The sequence below is a fragment of the Geotrypetes seraphini genome, chromosome 10, assembly GCF_902459505.1.
Source record: "Geotrypetes seraphini chromosome 10, aGeoSer1.1, whole genome shotgun sequence".
In the NCBI taxonomy this organism is placed as follows: domain Eukaryota; kingdom Metazoa; phylum Chordata; class Amphibia; order Gymnophiona; family Dermophiidae; genus Geotrypetes; species Geotrypetes seraphini.
In genome coordinates, this window is record NC_047093.1 from 51894011 (window position 1) to 51919612 (window position 25602).

At 45.9% G+C, this 25602-nt stretch overlaps 1 protein-coding gene across 1 annotated transcript; it reads right to left on the reverse strand.

The window, feature by feature from the left end:
- Window positions 1-487: 487 nt before the first annotated feature.
- Window positions 488-24296, reverse strand: LOC117368285 (torsin-1A-like). Its single transcript, XM_033961791.1, has 5 exons — window positions 23965-24296; window positions 17078-17343; window positions 16361-16536; window positions 8512-8639; window positions 488-1097 (listed from the first exon to the last, which is right to left on the reverse strand). The coding sequence occupies exons 1-5, from the start codon at window positions 24149-24151 to the stop codon at window positions 853-855; spliced, it is 1002 nt and encodes a 333-aa protein (XP_033817682.1). The 5' UTR covers window positions 24152-24296; the 3' UTR covers window positions 488-852.
- Window positions 24297-25602: the final 1306 nt, after the last annotated feature.

A 25602-nucleotide genomic window follows, 5' to 3' on the forward strand; every position in this document is an offset into this window, starting at 1 on the left:
ACTTATACCTGCTTTTACATCATCTAACTTACAATATATAAGTTTCGCCTAGAAATTTTGTCAAACATTTGATTATCCCTGTAGGGTGACTAAGTCTAGGTTGGCCCACATCCTGCCCTAACCATTCCTCCAGAAATGCCCCTTTCAGCTCTGGGCGCACAGCGGGATTCAGAGGCCTAAAAATGTCCTTAGATACGTCCAAAAAGCCATTTTGATTATCAGCACTTGGACGACTTGTCTTTTAGGACAGCCAAGTGCTGGCTTGGGTGGGTTTTTGGACATGTTTAAGTTTTGATTATGAGCCCCATTATCTATATATGTTTAGACTGTACATATATAGTACAGGATTTCTATAGGTAACAGCAATTTAAATTTAATTTCAATTTTTGTACTGATTAGATCCCAGCACATATTACCTGATGCAGAATGCAGTCACCCTAATTCCGAGGCCCTCACACCACCAGCCAGAACAATAGAACAGCTGCTGTTTCTAGGAAAGCACGCTTTATACCACTGATTTATGAAAATATTCCAGAACAAACAATGAAGGATGGTAATAATTGCTCATTAATTGCTCATCAGTTTTAGTTGGCTATCAACTGAAAATCTGCAACAGCTTTTGGCACAGTTCAGACATTGGTAACCATGTAATTTGCTGTTTTAAATTAATAACCATTGAAGATACTGCTGTCAGCACCTACTTCTTTCACCTGATAAAAATCACAATTGTACATATTTATATTTACAAAGAGACCATTAAAAAGTTATTTTTGTTTTAAAAGTTTTTAAAGTGAAATGAACTGGTCATTGTAGCCGATGCAACGGGTGATCCCTGCTATGGTTCGAATACAATCAGAGGTAGAAGTCAAGCTTTGCTGACACTGTCTTACAGCCTTTGTCTGAATAGATTCTCTCTGTTTTGGGGAAATATGTCATCTCTTCAGCAACTCTGGTGATAATCTCTGGGTCTGCTATATATCCCCGAGTATGCAGCTCTGCCGCGACACACATCTTCACATGCCTGTACTCCAGTGGTAGGAAGGGCACAAAGTAATCAATCAAGTTTTTATCAATCAGACTGCTGTGCCAAAAGCCACCTGAAAGAAGTATGAGAAAAATCATATTAAACATGGGCTGAATCTGATATATTCTTTCATCCCAGCCTCCAAGTATAAAAGCTTCTCCATTTATCAGCCTTGAGCTGGGAGGAAAGCAACATCCATGGCTGTAACTTATACCCTCATACTTGAGTTAGCAATAATCTTTTTAGACTGTGTGATACTGCCAACCCCACACTCTGAACCAGAACACATATTTCAGATTAAAGAACTTCCAAGCTATGCTATGTTGTCTATATACATTATGTCCTATGACTTCCAGAAGAAAATTCTCTGGCGCAACACAGGTACTACAGCAAGCATATCAGTAATTTCAGATACTGAAATTTTATCCTGGCTTAGGAGTGAGATTATTGACTTGGTAGAATTAAATTAATTAGTCTCTAAATCCTTGGATTTACAGTCATCAATTAAATAAATCTACAGGAACATTATTTACCACAATTCTATTTGTTTTAATTAAAGCTCTTAATATTCTTCTTTCAACACACTATTATTCCAAACTATTTTCAAAAATATATAGGCAAAAATGAAAGTGAGCTTAAAGATAATTTAAGGCAGTGTATCGCAAACTGCGTGCCGCAGCACGAGGAGAAAGAGAAGCGCTAGCCAGCTGACTTGCCTCTCGCTGCGAAAGGCACCTCCTGTAGGGCCAGAGTTTCACGTGCCGGCGCTTCATGTCTACAGGCAGCATCTTCCTGCTGCTGTTGCATATCTCTCAGGACTCCTGCCTTCCTCGTCTTCTCTCTGCACCCCCCGACCAGCAGCTTAGTGTGCTTTTAACTTGGCCACACAGCTGCTGCTAGGATTAATTTAGACATGGTTTCATCAGGCAGCCTCGGAGCCTTTGCTAGGCCAGCCCATTTCGATGATGCAACTTCCTCTTTTGTCAGAGGTGGGCCGGCCTAGCAAAGGGCCCGAGGCTGCCCTGATGAAACCACTCTGAAATTAATGCTAGTGGCAGCTGTGTGGCCAAGTTAAAAGCATGCAGTGAGCTGCCACTAGAGACAGGAGACAAGGGAAGGGAGAAGTGGTACTGCTGGACAGGAGGAAGGGGGAGAATGGAAGGGAGAAGGGGTACTTCTGGACATGGGGAGATGAAGAGGTGCTGCTAGATAGGGGGCAGGGAAAAGAAAGGGAGAAGAGGTGCTACTGAACCTGGCAGAAGGGGAGGGAAAAGAAATATGCTACACACTGGAGGGGAGGGTGAGATGGTGGATGGGGAGAGAGCATATTAGCTGTGAGTGGGGTTGGGAGGGAGGAAAGAAGGAAAATTGTTACAGGAGGAGTGAGAGTGATAGAGGGAGAAATGGACATGGGGTGGAGGAGAGGGAGAAATGATGCATAGGGAAAGAACATGGGTTAGGGTGTGGGAAGGAAGGATGGCACTCGAGGCAAGGAGAGAGAATGTGTGCAGGAGGCAGAAAGGGTTGGACTCACAAAGAGGGCAGAAAGGAGGGAAGAAGAAATGTCACACTGAAGGGTGGGGATGAGGAGAGGGAGAAAGTGAAAAGTTGGACTCATGGAGGGAGTTGGTTAGGGGAGGGAAGGAGGACTGGAGGAGAAGGAGCATGCAGGAGGAAGAGAGAAAGACATGTTGGACTGGTGGAAAGGAGGGAGAAATGTTAGGCTGGGAGTGGGGTCAGAAAGGAGGAAGAGAAGGGAGATGGACTACAGGGGGCAGAAAGGAGGCAGAGAAAAATGTTACATGGGGGGGGGGGGGAGAAGGAGAGATACCAGACTAGGGAATAGAAGGGAAGGAGGGGAGTCTGGTAGCACTATAGAAATAATAGTAGTGGCAGTAGTAGAGAGAGATGCCAGATTATGGGAAGGACAGGAGATGCCAGACTGGAAAGGAGGGAAGGAGAGAGATGTCAGACCACTGGGGGGGGGGAAGGATGGAAGGAGAGAGATTGTCAGACCACAGGGGGGAAAGGAGGGAAGGAGAGAGATGTCAGACCACTGGGGGGAAGGATGGAAGGAGAGAGATGTCAGATCACTGGGGGGGGGAAAGGAGGGAAGGAGAGAGATGTTGGACTACTGAGGGGAAAGGAGGGAAGGAGAGAGGGTAAATGAGGGGTGTCAGACCATGGAAACAGAGAGGGAAGGAGAGAGAAAGAGGAAGGGAAGGTAAGACATGGAAAAGTAGATTCTGAGAAGAAAGCAGAAAAATTGAAAAATTGAATGTTAAGTTAATGCCAAAGATGGATGCAAATAAATTTACTGAAATCCGTTCAGGGACACTAGTTTATAGACCCAAGGTCAGAAAGAGCTCAAAAATGCCCAAAAGCAAAAACTGACCTAATAGAACTAAGAAGCCTTTGAAGAAACTATCAAAAAATCCAATATATCACGTCGAGTGTGAGTAGATATCTATATCATGCCCACACAAGCGCATACTTTTCAAAATATTGCTTGCGGTAAAACAGAGAAGAAAATGCACAATACTCAAAAAGATTAGAGTAATATGAAAAACGTACATACCGTGGCTGGAGGGGTTGAAAAGTCTCTTCTTAAAATTCAGACCGCCAGGCTGAAGCAATCCACTGGCGTACTTTTATCCGAACAACATCAAAAAACGTCATGATGTCAAAAAAACCTCATGATGTCAGGTCTAAAGTAATCGCTATTACACATAGCATCTAGAGTGGTCTGAAAAAGTAATGGGAATAATGATTTGGTTCAAACATAGTGGCCCGAAAAATGCTGAATCAAATAAAACTAAAGGAAAGCCAGCCATTCTATCTCGTTGTTGAGACCATGAGGATGTAAAGTGTTTAGACTGTAAATCCACTTCTGTTCCTTCCTCCATAGGATTCGAGCAATGTCACCCCCTTTGGTGGCCGTAACTGTATCCAGAATAGAAAATTTCAGGTCTGACAACTCGTGTTGTAGATCTAACCAATGGGACACCAGGGAGGCTTCCTTGACTTTAGATCTAATCCTGCTTATATGTTCTCCTATTCTGATTCTAATACTTCTACAGGTGCAGCCTACATAATGAAGATGACATGGGCAATCAATGATATAATACGACCCGTTCGGTGTTACAATCTGTAGCTGAGCACCGAGATACAAACTGGACCCTGAATGACATCTATGTTAACCTTACACTGTACGTGCACATTCTACAGTGTCCGCAAGATATGTCTTCCCCGATACATGATTATGTGGGTGTCTAAAAAATGAGATCGTACCAAGGATTGCTTAAGATACCGTTGTTTCGAAAAAGTGAACGTGGGAAGGTCTAGGAACTCTGGGTGATAGTTCATTACGCCCCAATGTTTTTTGATAATACATTTTATGTGAAATGCATGAATAGAGTATGGGAGGACACACACCAGAGGAGAAAGATCTTGAATACGTGAAGGGTTAACAACAGTGTTCTATTCGCGTAGAGTGCTCTTTTGTAGGCTTTTCGGATAACTGTAGTAGGATATCCCTTCTCTAAGAAGCGGGTTTGCATATCACTAGCTTTATGTATATATTCCTGAGTGGTAGAACATAGTCTGCGCAGCCGCAGAAATTGCCCTGTGGGAATGTTTTTTCTGAGATGTTGAGGATGGAAACTACTGTATTGTAAGAGGTTGTTTCTTTCGGTTGGTTTCCGATAAATGGTAGTGTTGATTGTCCATGTGTTAATACAATGTTTATGTCCAAAAAAGGAACTTGATATGAGTCAGTGTGTATAGTAAATTGTAAATTGGGGTCACACGTATTGAGCCAGGCGTGGAAGGCTTTGAGTTGGGCCGGAGACCTGATCCACACTGCAAAGACGTCCTCTAGTTTGTGTCCTCCCATACTCTATTCATGCATTTCACATAAAACGTATTATCAAAAAACATTGGGGCATAATGAACTATCACCCAGAGTTCCTAGACCTTCTAAAGTTCGCTTTTTCGAAACAACGGTATCTTAAGCAATCCTTGGTACGATCTCATTTTTTTGACACCCACATAATCATGTATCGGGGGAACCATATCTTGCGGACACTGTAGAATGTGCATGTACAGTGTAAAGTTAACAGATGTCATTCAGGGTCCAGTTTGTATCTCGGAGCTCAGCTACAGATTGTAACACCGAACGGGTCGTATATATCATTGAGTGCCCATGTCATCTTCATTATGTAGGCTGCACCCGTAGAAGTATTAGAGTCAGAATAGGAGAACATATAAGCAGGATTAGATCTAAAGTCAAGGAAGCCTCCCTGGTGTCCCATTGGTTAGATCTACAACACGAGTTGTCAGACCTGAAATTTTCTATTCTGGAAACAGTTACGGCCACCAGAGGGGGTGACATTGCTCGAATCCTATGGAGGAAGGAACAGAAGTGAACACTCTAAACACTCTAAACACTTTACATCCTCATGGTCTCAACAACGAGATAGAATGGCTGACTTTCCTTTAGTTTTATTTGATTCAGCATTTTTCGGGCCACTACGTTTGAACCAAATCATTATTCCCATTACTTTTTCAGACCACTCTAGATGCTATGTGTAATAGCGATTACTTTAGACCTGACATCATGAGTTTTTTTGACGTTTTTTGATGTTGTTCGGATAAAAGTACGCCAGTGGATTGCTTCAGCCTGGCGGTCTGAATTTTAAGAAGAGACTTTTCAACCCCTCCAGCCAAGGTATGTACGTTTTTCATATTACTCTAATCTTTTTGAGTATTGTGCATGTTCTCCGTTTTGCCGCATGCAGTATTTTGAAAAGTATGCGCTTGTGTGGGCATGATATTGATATCTACTCACACTCGACGTGATATATTGGTTTTTTTGATAGTTTCTTCAAAGGCTTCTTAGTTCTATTAGGTCAGTTTTTGGGCAAAGATGGATGCAAGGCAGAAAGTGAAGAAGGAGAGAAAAACAGTCAATGGATAAGAAGGCACTGGAAACATAGTTAAAAGCACAGAAAAATAAAGTCACCAGACAACAAAGGTAGGGAAAATTATTTTATTTTCAATATAGTGATAGAAATGTGTCAGTTTTTAGAATTTATATCTGCTGTGTATATTGTGTGTATATGAAAAATGAATGGAAAAAATTGCATTATAATTAGTAAAGGGGCGGGATCTGGGGAAGAGCTTGGAGGTCTGTGGTTGGGGTACTCAGTTGATATTTGTTAGACTTCCCTGCTGGCATGCCCTACTGGTATTTAGGGTCTGTCTGGAGGGCCTCTGCGCACGCATAGATGTCGACGTGATGATGTCACACATACACATGCACATGATGTCATCACAGTGATGTCCGTCCACTTCCGGATGCCTCGAGCCATGGCTACTACCTTTAGTGTGCCCCGGCTCGAGAAAGTTTGAGAGACACTGATTTAAGGCATAATACACTTTATTGCCTTCTCATAACTCAACTTTCCACATCTGAAGGAACTCAATCAGCAGTATACTGTATGTATTACTGATCTTCAAAAGTTCACATAAGATGTAAAACCTCCAAAAGATAAATCTTCTAATATATATCCCTCAACTTGTATTACTGGTCAATCTATCCTAGTCAGTAATTTATCTTTTTTTCTTTTAAGTTAACATAATTTTATTGATTTTGCAAATATAAGAACAATATAACAAATCAATACAGTGGAGACCACTTGGGACATATCATTCAATATTTAGAAAAAAAACAAAAAGATTTTATTGATGTACTTAGAACAAATTGTTACAAAAATAAATATATCCAAATATAGAACTTGAAAATTATATAAAACACACAGAATATCAATATTAGGATAAAGGAGCCTGATAGGAAACCACACCATTTCAATTATTTGTCATTCATAGCCATGGAAAATCATATGAATCTCACTTACATTATATTAATGGCTTTTATTCCACCTTAACTTGCAGTTCTAGACTTATTTTCATGGTTAGATTCTTACAAGGGCTATATTCAGTTCAATCTCAGATGTTTAACATTTGGATGGCATTCTAGATTGATCTGAATGTAGCTCTTGCAAGAATCTGATCATGCAGGACAGATGAAAAGTTTAACAACACTGGAAGACTAAGATTGAATTGAAGATATCTGAATGGACAAGTTCTTGCAATGGCTAAGTTGGAGATTTTAATAGTTGGGTTTCCCATAGAAGCACTCTGATTCAGATTATGGCGCTGTCATCATTGTCAGTCTTAAAAAAACAGCTGCCATTGTGTGTCAATCACAAGACAGCGCCGTTTATAGAACAGCGCCTTTGGGAAAGGTTGGTGCTGGAAATGTAGGCAAGGATTTTCAAGATCTACATTTCTGGTACCTACCTTTCACATGAATCATGCCTAAGGAGGCACTTGACATTGCCTAATGCCACTTCTGGCATTAGCCACACCTACAGTGGCAATAGGCATCATAAAATGGCACTATAGATGTGATTCTGGTGCCTACATTTTTTTAAACCACTTTTAATCAGTTTTAAATGGCGTTTTCAACTTAAGTTAAGCGCCTAATTTAAGGCACCATTTATATAATCTGGGCCTATGTTTCTTTAGGTCCCTGCAAAATTAGAATACACTGCCTTAAGCCTACTCAGTGTTAAGTACAATTTATAGAAGAACTTATAGTTAAGAAAAATACAAAATTAAGCTATCACTCATCTTGTGATATACTGTATTATCTCCCATTGTTTCTCATTTAGGGCTTCTTTGACAAAGCCGCACAGCAAACACGCCGACAGATCAGAGCGATTACTGCAGCAACAGCTGTTAGCGCGGCTTTGTAAAAATGGGGGTGATTAATTCTTCCCTTAAGTCGGCGTCCTGCAAACTTTGTTGAGTCGCAGCACACTAAACATAGTGGCCGCAGCTCAAGGCATCCGGAAGTACGTGGGAGTTGACACAATGATTTCATGCACATGCGTGACATTATCATGCTGATGTCCGTGCATGCACAAAGGCCTTCCAAATGGGCCCTGAGCAGGGAAGGCGCGCAGAGAGGAGAGGTGCTGGCACCAGCTGATTGCCTACAGGATGTGCCTCTCACCACAAGAGGCATGTCCTGTAGGCAGTTAGCCGGCACCTCTCCGCCTCTCCAGCATCTCGCAGAACGCCTTAAATCTCAGGAGGCACACAGTGTGTGGTACACTGCCTTGTCCTTCTCCCAATCTCACATATATTTAATGAATTCCTTCTCTCCCACTACTACTAGTACTATTTATTATTTCTATAGCACTACCAGATGCACACAGCACTGTACATTAGACATGCAAGAGCTTACAGTACATATCCCTCTTGCATTTGAACCACATTACATATGAGTTCCTTGAGTAACATGATATAATGACATCCCTTGAAATCAGAGCACTCACTGACCACAGAATCCAACTACCAATAAATCAGCATTAGCCTTGAAACTGCACTGAACAGAAACACTGGTCATGATGACTTACTGTTCTTGTTATTGAAAACAGTCACTGACAGCACAGGGTCTAAGTCCTTCAGCTGCAGCTCTTCCCTCTGCTTTCCATTCTTCCAGAAATCAAGAGCTACCTGGGTTATTTTCTCGGCTCCTGCATTACTGTAAAAGGACAAAGCATTTTATGTGGTTTCCAGACTCATAATCCCTAGAAGCATTTAGGAGCCAATTCTATAAATAGCACCTAAATCGACCAGCACCTAAAAAAAACAAAAAAGGCACTGGTGAGGGTTTTAAAGGCCCACATTTCAGGCGCCTAAATTTTGGGAGAATTGCGCTTAGAAGCGCATAACTCATGCTCCGCCCATAGAAACACCCACTTAGGCATTAGGCACCAATAAGAACATTGTGATAGGCGCCTATCTTTTATAACAGTGTTCTTCAACCTTTTTACACCCGTGGACCGGCAGAAATAAAAGAATTATTTTGTGGACCGGCAAACTAATAGGACTAAAATTTAAAAACCCCGTTTACGCTCCATTTCCTTGAGCTCGGTCCCCGCAAACCATCTGATCCCATATGCACAAGCCGCAATTATGATTTTATATTGAACGTATTTTATTAAAGTATAAAAAGAAACAATATTCTGAACAATTGTGATTTTATAAATACAAATATACAGAGCACGGACCAACAAAACCCCTGTCTCCCCTCCCCTTCACATATATCCCCTCTACTATCAAGAAAACTGAACAAGCCAAGTTTATAGAAATATCATGCTAACAGAATACTGCAGTCCCCAGTTATGTCTCTAGCAGGATATATATTTCAAATCTGATATATTCTAATCACAAAATAGAAATAAAATTATTTGTTTCTACCTTTTGTTGTCTCTGGTTTCTGCTTTCATCTTCTTTTCACTCTCTTCCTTCCAGCGTCTGCCCTCTCTGTCTCTTCAATCCAGCATCTGCCCCTTCCATCTACTGTCTGACCTCTCCCCCTTCCATATGGTATTTGTCTTCTTTCTATGCCCCTCTCCCCTTTCCATCCAGCCTATGCCCCTCTCTCCTTTTTACACGATTCACTCCAGCTTCACTGCTCTCTTCATTTTTATCTCTCCTACACCAGATCTAGCATCTTTGTCCCTCTCAATTTCTCTGCTGACCTCCCCTTCACATCTCATTGTTATCTCTCCCCTTCCCCTCCTCTAATCTCCCTGCAAGCTGTTTCCTTCCTTTTTTCTTCTCCCTTCCCTCCTCCCCCTGTCCAGCAGTAACTCTCTTCCTTTTCCTTTCCCTCCTCCCCTCCCAGCAGCATCTCTCCTTCTCCCTCCCTCCAGGTCCAGTAGCAGCTGTCCCTTTTCCCCCCTTGCCCAGCAGCTTCCCAGACTCCTTTCCTTCCTCCCCTCCCAGCAGCATCTCTCCTTCTCCCTCCCTCCAGGTCCAGTAGCAGCTGTCCCTTTTCCCCCCTTGCCCAGCAGCTTCCCAGACTCCTTTCCCTCCTCCCCTCCCAGCAGCATCTCTCCTTCTCCCTCTCTAGGTCCAGTAGCAGCTGTCCCTTTTTTTTTTTTTTTTCACCATGCCAGCAGCTTTCTCCCCTCCCAGCAACTCTCCTTACTTGCCAGCACTGCGATTCAGTAAGGCAGCCTCGGGTCCTTTGTTGGGTCGCACCGCCTCTGAGGAAAGCGGAAGTTGCATCATCAGAGGCGGGCCGACTCAGCAAAAGCTCCAAGGCTTCCTTCCTGAATCGCTGCACTTGTAAGGAGAGCTGCTGGGAGGGAAGAAATCACAGTCGGAGGCTCCCCATTATATCTCTGGCCCTGCGCTACTCGATCTTGCCGGTCCTACGCGGACCGGCAGGAAATTGAAGAAGTTAAGGAGAAATTAGGTTCTTACCTGCTAATTTACTTTCTTTTAGCTTCTCCAGACCAGTAGAGGTTAATCTTTACAAATGGGTATATATCCAATCATGACCAGCAGGTGGAGACTGAAAACAAAACTGTGGGACAGTACATAATATACTCCCTTCTCTATTTACCTCAGTCTGCCGAATAGCCAAGCAGAACCAAGAACTGGAAAACAGAAAGAAAACAATACTCCGAACAGGAGTAACAATTAACATACCCAAGTGCTGTTGGAAAATGCAGAGGAGAAATACCCGAAAGAAAATGTCCCCACAGCTCGCCAGCTAAGCCAGCCGAGCCACAACCGCTGTTCTTCAATTCTCCCCGGCCCTAGAAAAATACTAGAACCCGCAGCAAAAAACAAAAACTGCCCGCGAAACAGCCCCAACAACAACAACAACAGACAGGGTGGGGACTTCTACTGGTCTGGAGAAGCTAAAAGAAAGTAAATTAGCAGGTAAGAACCTAATTTCTCCTTCTTTAGCACTCTCCAGACCAGTAGAGGTTAATCTTTACAAATGGGACGCACCAAAGCAGTCCCTCTCACGGGCGGGACCCCCGAAGGGCCGATACCAGAACACGCTCACCGAACACCGCGTCCCGACGCGCCTGAACATCTACCCGATAATGTCTAACAAAGGAATGCAAGGAGGACCAAACTGCAGCCTTACAAATATCCACTGGAGGCACGAGCGACGACTCAGCCCAAGAAGCTGCCTGACCCCGAGTGGAATGAGCCTTGAGAAACTCCGGAACAGGCTTCTGTCTCAGAAGATAAGCGGAAGCAATCGTCTCCTTGATCCAGTGCGCAATAGTAGCCTTAGAAGCGCCAGCCCCCCGACGAGGACCCGCCAGAAGGACAAAGAGATGATCGGATTTCCGGAATTCCCGGGTCCGCTGCACATAAGAGCGGAGGACCCGACCGACATCCAACTTGCGCAGCTTCCGTTGCTCAGAAGAGCCCTCCCGACTACCCAAGACCGGGAGGACCACCGATTGATTGACATGAAAAGGAGAAACTACTTTCGGCAGAAAGGAAGGAACAGGCCACAAGACAACCCGCTCCCTCAAAAATTCCAAAAAGGGAGCCCTACAAGAGAAAGCCTGTAGCTCAGAAACACGCCTAGCGGAAGTAATGGCCACCAAAAAGACCGCCTTCAGAGTAAGGTCCTTCAAAGAACAGCCATCCAACGGCTCGAAAGGCGGACGCACCAAAACAGAGAGAACCAGATTGAGATCCCAAGAGGGAACAGAGGGCCGTAGGGGAGGCCTAAGCAACTTGGCCGCCCGCAAAAAGTGAATCACATCAGGAATGGCCGACAAACGGTGACCTGTCACCAACCCTCGAAAAGCCGACAGGGACGCAAGTTGAACCCGGAGAGAAGACCAAGCCAGGCCTCTATCCAGGCCATCCTGCAAGAACTCTAGAATGTTAGGCAGGGAAGCGCGAAAAGAGACCACTCCCCGCGCCCGGCACCACCCCTCAAAGAGACACCAAACCCGTACATAAGCCCGAGAGGTAGAAAGCCTCTGGGACCCCAAGAGTGTAGAGATCACCTTATCTGAATATCCCTTCTTACTAAGGCGACCCCTTTCAAGAGCCAAGCAGTAAGACAGAAGGGAGACGGGTCGAACATGGGAATGGGACCCTGCGTCAGAAGATCGTCCAAGAGAGGCAGAGGAAGAGGATCTGCCACCAGATGCCTCACCAGATCCGCATACCACGGACGTCGAGGCCAATCCGGAGCCACCAGAACCACCAGACCCGGATGGTGAACAATGCGAAGAAGGACTCACTAATGGCCAAGGAGGGAACACATACAACAGCCCCTCCGTTGGCCACGGTTGGACCAGAGCATCCAGACTCTCGGCCAGACCGTCCCTGCGACGACTGAAGAAGCGGGGCACTTTGGCGTTGCCACTCGTGGCCATCAGGTCCATCAGGGGCTGCCCCCAAGCCTGCACTATCAACTGAAAAGCCACGGCGCCGAGACACCACTCTCCTGGATCCAGGAAGTGACGACTGAGGAAGTCCGCCTGAACATTTTCTACCCCGGCTATGTGAGAGGCCGAGAGGTCCAGAAGATGGGACTCCGCCCAAACCATGAGCCGAGCCGCCTCCTGCGCCACCTGAGTGCTCTTGGTGCCCCCCTGACGATTGACATAAGCCACCGCCGTGGCATTGTCCGACAGGACTCTGACCGACTTGCCCAACAAAAGGGAGTGGAAAGCTAACCGCGCCAGACGGACCGCTCTGGTCTCCAACACGTTGATCGACCAGGAGGTCTCCGTGGATCAGGTGCCCTGAGCTGAGTGACCCAAACACTGAGCCCCCCAACCGAGGAGACTCGCATCCGTAAGGAGCACCGTCCACTGCGGGAGACCCAGACCCACCCCCTGGACCAGGTGAGGGGTCAGGAGCCACCAGCGCAGACTGCAGCGCGCCATGCCTCGCAGGGGAACAGGAACATCCAAACCGTGCCTCTGGGGAGACCACCTCCGGAGCAGAGCATACTGAAGATGACGCATGTGGGCCCGCGCCCACCTCACCACGTCCAGGGACGCCGCCATTGACCCCAAGACTTGGAGGAAATCTCGCGCCCGAGGACACCGGGATGCCAAAAGCAGGCGAATCTGAGATTGCAATTTGCTCACCCGGGCCTCTGGAAGGAAGACCTTCCCCAAGGAGGTGTCGAACAGTACCCCAAGGTACTCCAGACGCTGAGCCGGGACCAACCGACTCTTGGAAAGGTTGACCACCCAGCCCAGCGACGGAGAAACTCCACCACCCGAGCCGTAACCCGGGAGCTCTCCTGCAACGACTTTGCCCGAATCAACCAGTCGTCCAGGTAGGGGTGTACCAGAATGCTCTCCGACCGCAAGGCTGCCGCGACGACCACCATCACCTTGGTGAACGTCCGGGGAGCCGTGGCCAGACCAAAGGGAAGCGCACAGAACTGATAGTGCCGACCCAAGATCACAAAGCGAAGGAAGCGCTGATGAGAGGCCCGAATGGGAACATGCAAGTAGGCCTCCGTCAGATCGAGAGAAGTGAGAAACTCCCCCGGCTGAACCGCCAGAATGACCGACCGCAGAGTTTCCATGCGGAAAGAGGGAATCTTGAGAGCCCTGTTGACCCCTTTCAAATCCAGGATGGGCCGAAAGGTCCCCTCCTTCTTGGGCACCACAAAGTAAATGGAGTACCTGCCGGTGCCCCACTCCGGAGGGGGCACCGGAACAACTGCCTTGAGATCTAGCAAGCGCTGAAGGGTCTGGCGAAAAGCCTGCGTCTTCCAAGGAGTCTGACATGGAGAGGCGAGGAAAAGGTCCGGCAGAGAGTGGGCGAACTCCAGGGCATAACCGTCCCGCACCACCTCCAGGACCCACTGATCGGACGTGATCTCGGCCCATTTGGGGAAAAATTCGCGCAGCCGGGCCCCCACCGGAACCAAAGGGGGGCGCCGGCAAGAAGTCATTGTGCAGGACGGGAAGCGGGGGAACTGGCAGAGGGATTCCCTGCCCCCCGACGGGCCCCCCCGAAAGGGCTGCATGCGCTGGAAGAACCGACCCCGGGAAAACCCTGGAGCCGGGAAAGAAGCAGCCCCACGCCCAGGGCGATACTTGCGAAACTCCCGCAAACGCCCCCAGGCAGCACCACCCCGAGACGCAGGGCGGGCACGTTCCTCAGGCAGACGGAGCACCTTTGAGTCCGTCAGAGTCTGAATCAACTTATCCAATTCCTCCCCAAACAAAAAAGACCCCCGAAAGGGAAATTTAGTAAGCTTAGCTTTGGACGCAGCATCCGCCGCCCAAGCGCGCAGCCACAAAATACGCCGCGCGGCCACGCCAAAGGCCACAGACTTAGCCGAGATCCGCACCAAGTCATAAAGAGCATCTGAGAGGAACGAGGCAGCCATCTCAATCTTCGCCACCTCCTGATCCACCAAAGACCAGTCATCAGACTCCCGATCCAGGACACGCTCAGCCCACCGAAACACGGCGCGAGCGACCAGCCCCCCACAAATAGCCGCCTGGACCCCAAAGGCAGAGACCTGAAAATTTTGCTTAAGGATGTTCTCCAACTTGCGCTCCTCAGAGTCCCGCAAGGCAGAACCGCCCTCAACAGGCACGGTATGCCGCTTAGAAATCGCCAAGACCACCGCGTCTACGACTGGTGATGCTAAAGTAGCCCGATCCCCCTCTGGGATGGGATACAAACGAGCCATGCTGCGCGCCAAACGAAACGGCGCCTCCGGCGTTTTCCACTGTTCCAGTATAATATCCCGAATATCCTGATGCATAGGAAAAGAGCGGGAAACGGAACGGATCCCCCGTAGCAGAGGGTCCCCCACACGCGGAGTCTCCGGCGGCGCATCCTCAAAATGCAACACCGAAGAAACCTGTTAAATCAGGTCCGGCAGCTCATCTCTCTGAAAAAGGTGCACAATGGACGCCTCTTCGCCGGAGGACGGGAAACCCGACAACCCGCCGCCAGCGGCCGTCCCCTCGAGAGGGTCCTGGAAATCCTCAGAAAGGTCCAGGTCCTCATCCAGACCGACACGCTCCTCCGACCATAAATCCTCGTCCCACAACACCCGCGGACGCTTGGACAAGGGAGGAGGAGGAGGGGGACGCCACAACAGACGAGAGAGGCAAAACCGCAGGGAGCGCGGAGGAAACCCCACTCCCCGAAACCCCCTGAGTGCATCCGGGATCCCCAGCCGCCTGAAAATAGGCTCTGCACAAGGAAAAAAAGAAATCAGGAGAAAACCCCCCCGAGGGTTCCAAGGGACTCCCTGCCACAGCAGGGGACCCAGCAGAAACCTGCCCCTGTTTTTCCAATACAGGGGGAAGGTCACCTGAGGTGGAAGACAAAATGGAGGGGCCAGACTGAGAAGATGGCGACTTTCCCGCCAAAAAAGCTCCCTCCATAGCCTGTAGCGGCTGAGAAACCTGAACAGTCCCAGCCGCTAATACAGGCAAGTCGGCATCAGCTGTCAAAACTTCAGCCAAGAGGGAATCCCCAACAACCCGACCGTCGGCGGCTCGGGGAATCCCTCCGTGGGCGGTTGGGGAAGACCGGGCTTCCCCACTGCTCCCAGCCGACTCGCGAGGCACCATCGGCGGGGAGCTCTGGGCACCTGCAGCCGCTGCCGACGGAGCTCCTCCACCGCACCGGCCTGAACACCGCTTGCACAGGCCGGCCGCGAGTGCCTCGCACCTGGAGCACAATGAGCACTTTTTCCCTTTAGAAGTGCTCATTGCTCCATACGCGACCTAGCTATAAAAAAGTGCCGGTTAGATGAAAAAATACAGTAAAATACAGTTTTCTTAAAGGGAAACAACCCTCCAGACCAGCACTACCTCAGGATTTTTTTTTGTTTTGTTTTGTTTTACAGAACAGACTCCACAGGCTCTCGAAGCAATATGCCTTGCTTGATTTAGGGGGCAAGGCTTACTGCTGAGGCTCCTCTAGAAAAATGTGGGGAGGTGGAGGAAGTGGGGGGAGGGGCCCCGCTCGAGACCCGCCGGGTTTGACACCCCCGAGGTCGGACGAACCCCCAAACAGGGCCCGCCCAAGCTCCGTCCGGCCAAAAACAGGGACTATAAACCCCCTAAACAAATTCCAACAGCCCTACCAAGGGAGATGGGTACAGATCACATCAACACCTGCTGGAGACTGAAAGAAGACTGAGGTAAATAGAGAAGGGAGTATATTATGTACTGTCCCACAGTTTTGTTTTCAGTCTCCACCTGCTGGTCATGATTGGATATATACCCATTTGTAAAGATTAACCTCTACTGGTTTGGAGAGTGCTAAAGAAACTGTGTTTTATAGAATCAGATTGGTGCCTATCACCCAATTAAATTTTGAAACAAATTATTGAGGTTATTAAAGGTATTTTGCCAAGTTAGGCGTTAACTTTAGGCGTCTTTTATAGAATCAGCCCTTTAAAGTGGTGATCTACACAGCACATACCTGAGGAAGATGAATATAGCCTTGTGATAGGATATGCCATCCAGCTGTTCATAATAATCCAGAAAAGGTTTGATGGCATCGATGAGGCCCGGATGCATTTTATCCATCTCATCAAATATAAAAATGGAGTTCTCACATGTACTGACATTCCCCTGGATCCAAGCTTGCAACTGGTCCTAAATCACAATAAAAACTGTCCATTTAATGAACTTTTTAAATTAAAAAATAAATATGGGGTCTTTGTAGAGAATTAATTGTTCAATAACACTTGAGTATCATTTATTTATTAGAAATGTAGGTAAATTCTGCTCATTTCTTAAGTAGCGCTTTCAGCATAGTGTAACTCCAGGGATATTCTTCGGACAGTAGATGTATAATGCTCTTGGAGTTGGAGACAAGTATACTACAAGAGACAGCTGCACCATTTTCTGTAACTGTTATGGTTTTTGGAGGACTCCCATATGACTACTGACTAGGCTCATGCTTGCTGAACTTTAAATTCACACAGGAAGGAGGCCAAAGATTATATACCCAAAACCATATGTCCCTACTAACCCTCTGCAGTCCTCTTTATAATCACAAGAAATAAAATAGAGATTAATGAAATAAAGGTTTCAGTACTCATTTCCCATTCTGTACTGTTTGTGCAAAAAGGTTCACTATATAAAAATGAATAGCCTAGGTTCAGCCCCAAAGCACTGCAGTGTTTAACCTTGCCTGGTATCTGTCGACGTCGAGGATATGTGGAAAATGTAAGGTTGACACAAACTGGTGGACATACGGACTTTTCAGACCTCCCTTGTAAATATTCTCAGCAATGATTCGACTAACAAGGTTTTTGCCAGTGCCAGTCCAGCCATGGAGAGAGAGGGTCAAAGGTTTTTTGGGGTTTGGATTCCTTAGGAACCCAGTCACAGCTTTCAGAATTACTTTCTTCACCAGGTGCTGGCCATACAGCTTTCTGTCCAAGTCCACCTGTAAGGCTGAGTAAAGAAATAAAAAAAACTTAATCAGGGTTTGCAAGACAAAATACTGCAGACAGACGTTCACCGAGGTCCTTCTCTACTGTTTCAATATACATTTTCCCAGGTACCTATCTATGGTCTCACCCCTTCCTTTCTTTTGCCTTTTCAGCCATCATCATGAGGGTTCTCCATTGACAAGCAGGATAAACAGCCACACATATGGGTGATGTCACAGCTGATGGTGCCAAGCAGCCCTTGTCAAATAGCTCAGACTGACCTATACAAAAGTTTCTGAGCATGCATAGTAGGTTCCCACCTGAATGAATCCCTTTAAACGTTCTATCCCTGTTAGGTATTTTTCAACCGCCACAGCAGGAGAAATATACTACCTCAATTCACATGTCAGCTTCAGAAGAAAAGTTCCAGCTCATGTTATAAAAGTCTGCCTCCAACCATACCAGAGGTGTGAGAAACTTTACCGGACAAGCAACAAAGCCATCACCAACAAATTTCGCCCTGACCGCTGATAAGCCTCTGGTTTCCGAGAGATATTCTATTTTGAACCCAGAAATTACAACTGCATTTACTTAATTCTTCCACTCATACCAAGGGTGTACTACACACTTAAGGTCAACTTCATGAACAATCAATGGCAGGTTCTAACCCGACTGATAACAGGAGCTCCCTGCTTACAAAGGGTGATCCTGGTGTAGCAGGCTAAACGAGACAAGCATCCGAGCCATCACCGGCGGATTCTACTCTGACTGCTGATAGGCCTTCAGTTTCAGAGAGAGAGATCATTCAATACCTGCAAATTGGTTATAATTGAGAATTACTACTATTTACTGTCAGCAGTTACAGGCTCCTTCAGAGCTACGGTCCAGCCGATGTCCATACATCCAGCCCCAATGCCATCATCATGAGTTCATTCAGAGGCATCATAGCAGCATTCCTTATCAGTGTCCCACATCAATGCCTCAATGTCGGAGATCACTATGATACTGAACACTTCAGCATGGCTGCAGGAGAGCAGTTCTTCTTGGTGTCCCATACTGAAGCTTCAACGTCTGGGATCACCATGATGTCGAAAAAATCAGCATGGCTGCACAAGCAGGCACCGCTTCCCAGGGGCACTGTATAAACATAAATCTGGATCCTGCACTGTAGCTTCGAGATGTCCTCTCACTGGTAGTCTGGACCCCAATGCAACCACTGCAACTAGTAACATGATACCACTCTTCTGAAATTTCTTCTACCTCAGTTCAATGACGTTATCCAACAGCCAAACGCAGTAAACAAGAGAGTCTTCATCCTACTAAACCTACTACGGTAATATTGCTGCTGTTTATCAGTTCTATAGCGCTAAAACATGTACGCAGTGCTGTGCATTCTGCCTTCAATAGAAGTTCCCTGCTCAGATGCGCTTACAACCTACAGTCATTGTCATTCTCTATCTCCTTAAGGTGTCTATTTTTGAGACTCTGCTACTTCTATTTACTCTGTTCATCAATTTTCACCTAACAAAGGAAAATGTGTAAAACTACACATATTTATCCACTTCTGACTTTTAGGGAGTTATGAGGGCTGTTTCCACCATTGTACCCAGGTCTTCAAAAGACACTATTTTATCTCCTTCCCTCATCCACTGTCTACTCATCCTTCTGAATCTCCAACGTAGACTCCATCTCTCACAGACATCCTTCACGTCCAGCTCCTCCAATTCCTCAGCACCACGGTCCTCCAGGGGTTGATCTCCTTCTTCACTATTCTTATAAAAATATAGTTGTGTTGCTTTCACTAACAACAACTGATGCACCTGATTTATGGGTTAAATATTTTTAACAACTAAATTACTTTGAAATTCCCAAAGCGCTAACAGCTTTATTTATTCATGGCCATCTGATTTAATAACAAGCATTAATATGGTAAGGACCTCTAACAACTTCCCACTCCTCAGAGGGGATTGAAACAAACTATAGGTTATGGAAAGCACTTAACCATAATAACTTACAACTCTCTCACCCTCAATCCATTGTAGTAGAATTGGCTCTCACAGCCACCTAGATCTCATGCTCCTACTCTAATACACCTCTGGGGAAAGACCATGCCTTGGATAACGTACCAAGGAAACTTTCCTAAATACTATGTTAGCAGCTAGAATAGCTGACCATCAGGTAGCATTTCTCAGTATCTCTAATATACTGACACACATGGATCAACAAACAATCCACCATCTTCACAAATAGATAAATTATTTCATTTGTTTATCTTGTGATTCATATGTTACAATAGCCCCAGCGCATGCAGTAGCTATTGCTCTGAAATTATGGCCTGGCTTACTGCACCAGGTATCTGTGAAAGCACATGCAGTAAACTTACAAACACTCCATATGTTAGCGATGAGGAGAGACTGGAAGCCCTGAATATGTATACCCTAGAGGAAAGGAGGGACAGAGGAGATGATTCAGACATTCAAGTATTGGAAGGTATTAATGTAGAACAAAATCTTTTCAAGAGAAAGGAAAACGGTAAAACTAGAAGACATAATTTGAGGCTGAGGGGTAGGAGACTCAACAGCAATGTAAGGAAATTCTTCTTTACGAAGAGGGTGGTGGATGTCTGGAATGCGCTCCCGAGAGAGGTGGTGGAGAGGAAAACGGTGATGGAGTTCAAAAAAGCATGGGATGAACACAGAGGATCTAGAATCAGAAAATTATAGTAAATATTGAAGAACTAAGGCCAGTACTGGGCAGACTTGCACGGTCTGTGTCTGTATATGGTTGTTTAGTTGAGGATGGGCTGGGGAGGGCTTCAATGGCTGGGATGGTGTAGATGGGCTGGAGTGAACTTTGACAAAGACTTCAGTAGTTGGAACCTAAGCACAATACCAGGCAGAGCTTTGGATTCTTGCCTAGAAATAGCTAAGGACAACAACATTTTTTAAAAAATTTAATCAGGTTGGGCAGACTGGATGGACCATTTGGGTCTTTATCTGCAGTCATCTACTATGTTCAAAAAGAAGGAAGAATAATACCACCCTTCAAACTCTTCTCACCAGACAACATTGAACAATCACAATGTCTTCAATGCATTTTTTTGGACAGTTCCAACATAACCAGTTTAGATCATATATCAGCTATAATCAGCTTAGATATTACTTTAACACCTTTTCTTATCAGACTGTCCTCTTCCCAGACTACCTTCCAAGGGAAAAGAAATCATCCACACCACATCCATCATCTCAGAAAAAGCCTACACAAAGTTGACTGTGGTCAACAGAACAACCCCTAGAAGGATGAATCCCATATTTCAATTTTCAATGGTCAGCCATCACCACCAATACATGGGTGCTATCACTTATGCATAATGGCTACACCTTCAACAATTCCTAATTTCATCCTTATCCTTTTTATTGCTTACACACTCTAAGACAGAAGTAGCAACACTTCTCAAGGCACACTACATACAGCCTGTGCCTCCTGATCAGCTCAATCAAGCCTTCTGTTCCAGATATTTCCTAATACTGGAAACAGACAGGAGGGTTAAGTCTAATTCTAGACCTCAGACACCTTAATCTTCGCATTCGTAAAGAGAAATTAAAGATGACCTCCCTCTCCACCATCTTATCCATCAACAGTTGATTCATATCCATAGACTTGATGGATGCATATGCATACATTCTAATCCTTCCTTCTTTCTGTGATTGCTATACTTCATATACTGTATAACATATGCAGGGCCACATTTTGGATTTGTAGGTACTTGGAGGGCCGTAGAAAAACTAGTTAATGTCTTATTAAAAAATGACAATTTTGCATTAAGTAAAACTCTTTATAGTTTATAAATCTTTCCTTTTGGCTAAGTCTTAATAATAATACTGTATTGTCATTTATAGCTAAAGAGATATATGATCAAGAAACTGTTATTTTACTTTTGTGATTATGATAAACATACCGAGGGCCTCAAAATAGGACCTGGCGGGCCGCATGTGGCCCCCGAGCCACAAGTTTGAGACCACTGCTGTATAGCCATCAACATTACCAATATGAAGTCCTTCCATTCGGTTCCTCCTCTGTTCCTCAAGTTTCCACAACATGTATGGCAGTGGTGGCATCCTATCTCAGTAAGCAAGGATTACTTATTTATGCCCAGTCAATCTTACAGTATGCAGAGACTTATCTATTCACTATCAACAGCAGATCTCCCACTTCCAAGTGCAACTCAACTTGTCTCCTTGACATAGGATGCGATGTCAACTTCACCAATTTAAGTATGATTTTTCTACAACTATTGGGACATATGGCAATGTCAGTGCACATGCCTCTATGTTAATCCACTTCTGGAGATTCTCACATCCAAATGGAATAGCAATTGAAATCATCTTCAGGCCTTGCTACATATAACAGCCTACTCCAACGGAACCTGTTCTGCCTACCTCCAACATTGAAGCCGCGCTTACATTCCTCCCCCACAAGTGAGGAGCACATATCATACAATACAGAACTCAAAGTTCATGGTCCCACAACCACATATCATTCCACATCATTCTACTGGAACTTGGTTTAGTATACTATACCCTTTGACTCTCTGCTCTGAATCCAGCCAACGAAGTAGTACAGCTTCAAACAACCAATCATGTTACAAAGTACTACATAACCAGGGAGGCACGGGGGTCTCTCCCTTTACAGCGACAGGCTCTATCAGTCTACCAATTCGTACAGTCACTAACTTTTTCTGTATGCAATATGCATGTCAGAACACTGTATATACTACGTGACTCTCAGTGCCCACCTTCGTCCTCATGAGTAGTCTCTTCATCTGAAAATCTGTAGCCTTATTGCTCGCCAGGTCAGCCAGCCATCAATAAATCTTTTTGCCTCCCTGTTCACCTCAAAGTGCGACTTTTTTCTGTTCCAGAATTCCCTGCAGTCACACAATTCCAGAGGATGCTTTTCCTGATTCCTTAAGCAGCTCTCCTACACTACTTTCAAACTTCTTAAAATAAAAAAGGTCAGGATAAAGTTCAAATAATTTTATTAGCACAGGCTTGGCCCCATCTCCCATGGTTTGTCAAACTTCTGCACCTTCAGTTGCAGCCACTACTCTGTCTACCACTTTGCCCATAACTTATAACGCAACACAGGAGGGATTAACTCTTTATCCAAACCCTATGTTTACTAGCTCTCACACCTTGGAAGTTGAGCAGAGACTGATTGCCTCTCTGAATTTAACTCCAAAAGTCAAGGAGGTACCACTATCATCCAGAACCCATCAACATCACAAAGCATTCTCTTTTGAATGGGAAAGATTTCCTGGTTTGAATAAGGGCCTTTCGCAGACTCCATTAATGTTCTCAGTACGATGCTCGCTGTTCCTCTCTAATATTAGTCTTTTCTACTATCCGATTCCATCTCAGAGCTTTTGGGACTTTCTATGATCATTTTACTGATCACTCCGTATCTCAAATTCCACTGGTATCCAGATTCAGTATTAACTCACCTTTTTTTCAAACCACCTCCTCTATGGGACCTCACATTACTGCTGAACGCATTATTTCATCCACCTTTTGAGGATATTAATCCATTAGTCCTTAAAGTTCCTCACCCGGAACACTTGTTCCTCCCGGCACTTACGTAAGCCACAGGTACACTGCAAGCGCTAGTAAATTGCCATTCTTATCTACAATTTCTACCTCACAGGGTTCTTCATACTCATCCTGAGTTCGAACCTAAGATAGTTTCTCCTTTTAATATCAATCATCCAATTGTTTTACCAACTTTATCTCCATCACTACATGAGAATTTGGAGACTCTGCCCCTTCTTGTGTTGGACTCTGAAAGACCTCCAAATTCGCCTTAGGAAAACTGATTACCCAACTTGTCTCAGTTGCTCCTGCTAATGGCCTCTAATGAACTGAGGCAACTAGGGTCTAACTAATTTTTCTCAGATTGGTTAACAGACTGAATTGTATTTGCTACACTTCTTATTCTATTTCTCCTGAACCCCAAACTCTCTCATATACATCAAAATTACTGCAGTTTCCCTTACATATTTCCATCCTGTATCTATGTCTAGGGCAGCCACCTGGAGCTCCCCTCATGCATTTATCCATCACTATTATATTGATCACCAAGGCCATACTACTTCTTTCCCAAGTATTGGTACTCCTGAAGTCATTTAATGAACTTCAATCTGCCTCCGCCTCCTGGTGTATCAGGTTGCTCCTAGTCAGATTCAGCAACCCTCAGCATGGGAATCTCCATATGTGGCTGTTGTCTATCCTGCTTGTCCATGGAGAAAGTAAATGTTGCACACCTGTAACAGATGTTCTTCATAGATAGCACTATATAACAGCCACACAATTCTGCCCTACCCATCCCTTGGTTGAAGTTAAATTTTCAATGTATATAGCTCTGTACATATTAACTGACAGGGACAGAATGTTCAAAGGGATTCATTCAGGCGGGAACCTACTACACATGCTCAAAAACTTTTGTAAAGGTCAATCTGAGCTATTTGACAAGGGCCGCTTGGCGTCGTCAGCTGTGACGTCACCCATATGTGTGGCTGTTGTATCCTGCTGTCTACGGAGAATACCTCGCTAGCATGTCTCTCTCCCCCCACTTTCCCTTTCTTTACCGGTGGAATTCAAGAACCTCCCTTGACCGCAGCAATCTCGGAAGTAGCAGTATAACTTATGCGAGGAGAGGAGTCCAGTAAGGGCTGAGACCGCCCCGAAAGCAGCGAGTCCTAGACTAATGGGTTCCACAGCCTGTACCAGGCACGGCAGGAGCAGCAGAGCTAGGGCCACCCTTAATAGTTTCATGCCCGCTCTCGGGCTCCAGGGCCCGAGCACAAAGCCAGCGCCCTAGCAACACGACCACTTCCGGCTTTGAGCTCACACGATCACTTCCTGTACGTCACATCCGAGCCGCCATCTTTGTGAGGGGGGGCTAGTCTCCTGATGCTATGGAAAGGGCAGACGCCACGCAATGTTGACCTATATTGATCAGGAGGACCGGCTCTAAATCCTCGTCCTGTGGAAAACCAATCTTCCTCTTCCCAGTACCCATGCGAGACTACCATGGGACATCTCAGCGGTGTGCACCACTTCAGCTAACTTTTAGGCCCTTACCCCTCATATACCCCTGAGCGGAGCGTCTGATAGTTACTACCCCCCCAACCACACCTCTCCCAGAATGATTCTGTCAAAATGCAGAATCGGGTATCAACTTGGTTTCAGATCTGTAACTATTTAGCTATACATACATGCGCACAGAAATCAGGTTCTAAAAGCCATTTCCTTAGATAATTGAGCTGATTGAAAACTGCACACCCGTAACTATTCTTCTTTAGGCTTGAGTGGCTGTCAGGATCAATTGTTTTGGTGTAACTTTACCTGTACTTTGTTGTCTCCTCCTGCTTCCTGAAACAACTGCTGCTGCACTAGGGGCCGGATTCTGTAAACAGTCACCTAAATTGGCGGTGTCTACAAAAATGACCACTTGCCTCTGTCAGTCACACTTAGGCACTGTTAACAGAATCATGGCTGGGGGGGGGGGGGGGGGTCACATGATGGCTGGTTCCTGAGCGGACGCCTGTGCACAGAGCTCTGCTTTGACTCCCATTGAACTTATTTTTTGCCTGTGCTAATTACACTTTTTGAATCATCGGAGTCTGTTGCAGTAGGGGTCACCTTGTTTTTGGCTCAATTGAGCTTCCTCCCGGTGTCTACTTTGGGGTGATGCTGACAAAAATTCCTAAAGGAGTGAAAGGCACTGCAGCACACTAGAAAAATGGTGGGGACACAGACGGCCGCTCATGTGGACCGTTCACCAGACGAGTTGCTCCAGGTCTCCATGTGGCACCTATCAAAACTTTTAGACGATAAGTTGTTTAAATTGTACACCTCTATGGAGGATATCAAGGATGTGCTGGCTGGGCACGCTACGCAAATCCAGCAGGTGGAAGAGCACGTGTCCGCACAGGAGGACCGCATGGTGACTTTGGATGACAGGCTGTCAGCTCTCGATACCCGCGTGTGTCAGCTGCTGGAAAGGGTCGAGGACCAAGAAAACAGGGCCAGAAGGAAGAACCTTCGTATTATTGGGATCCTTGAAGGGATTAAGGATTCCGAGCTTCTGAAACTTGTGGAGCAATGACAGCCGAGGGTTCTGGGCCAACCCGATCACGTGGGGCCCATTGTGGTGGAAGGAGTGCCCCGCATGGGGCAGCGTCTGGATGGCAATGGTGGTGCTCGACCGCAGTCAGGGGAGG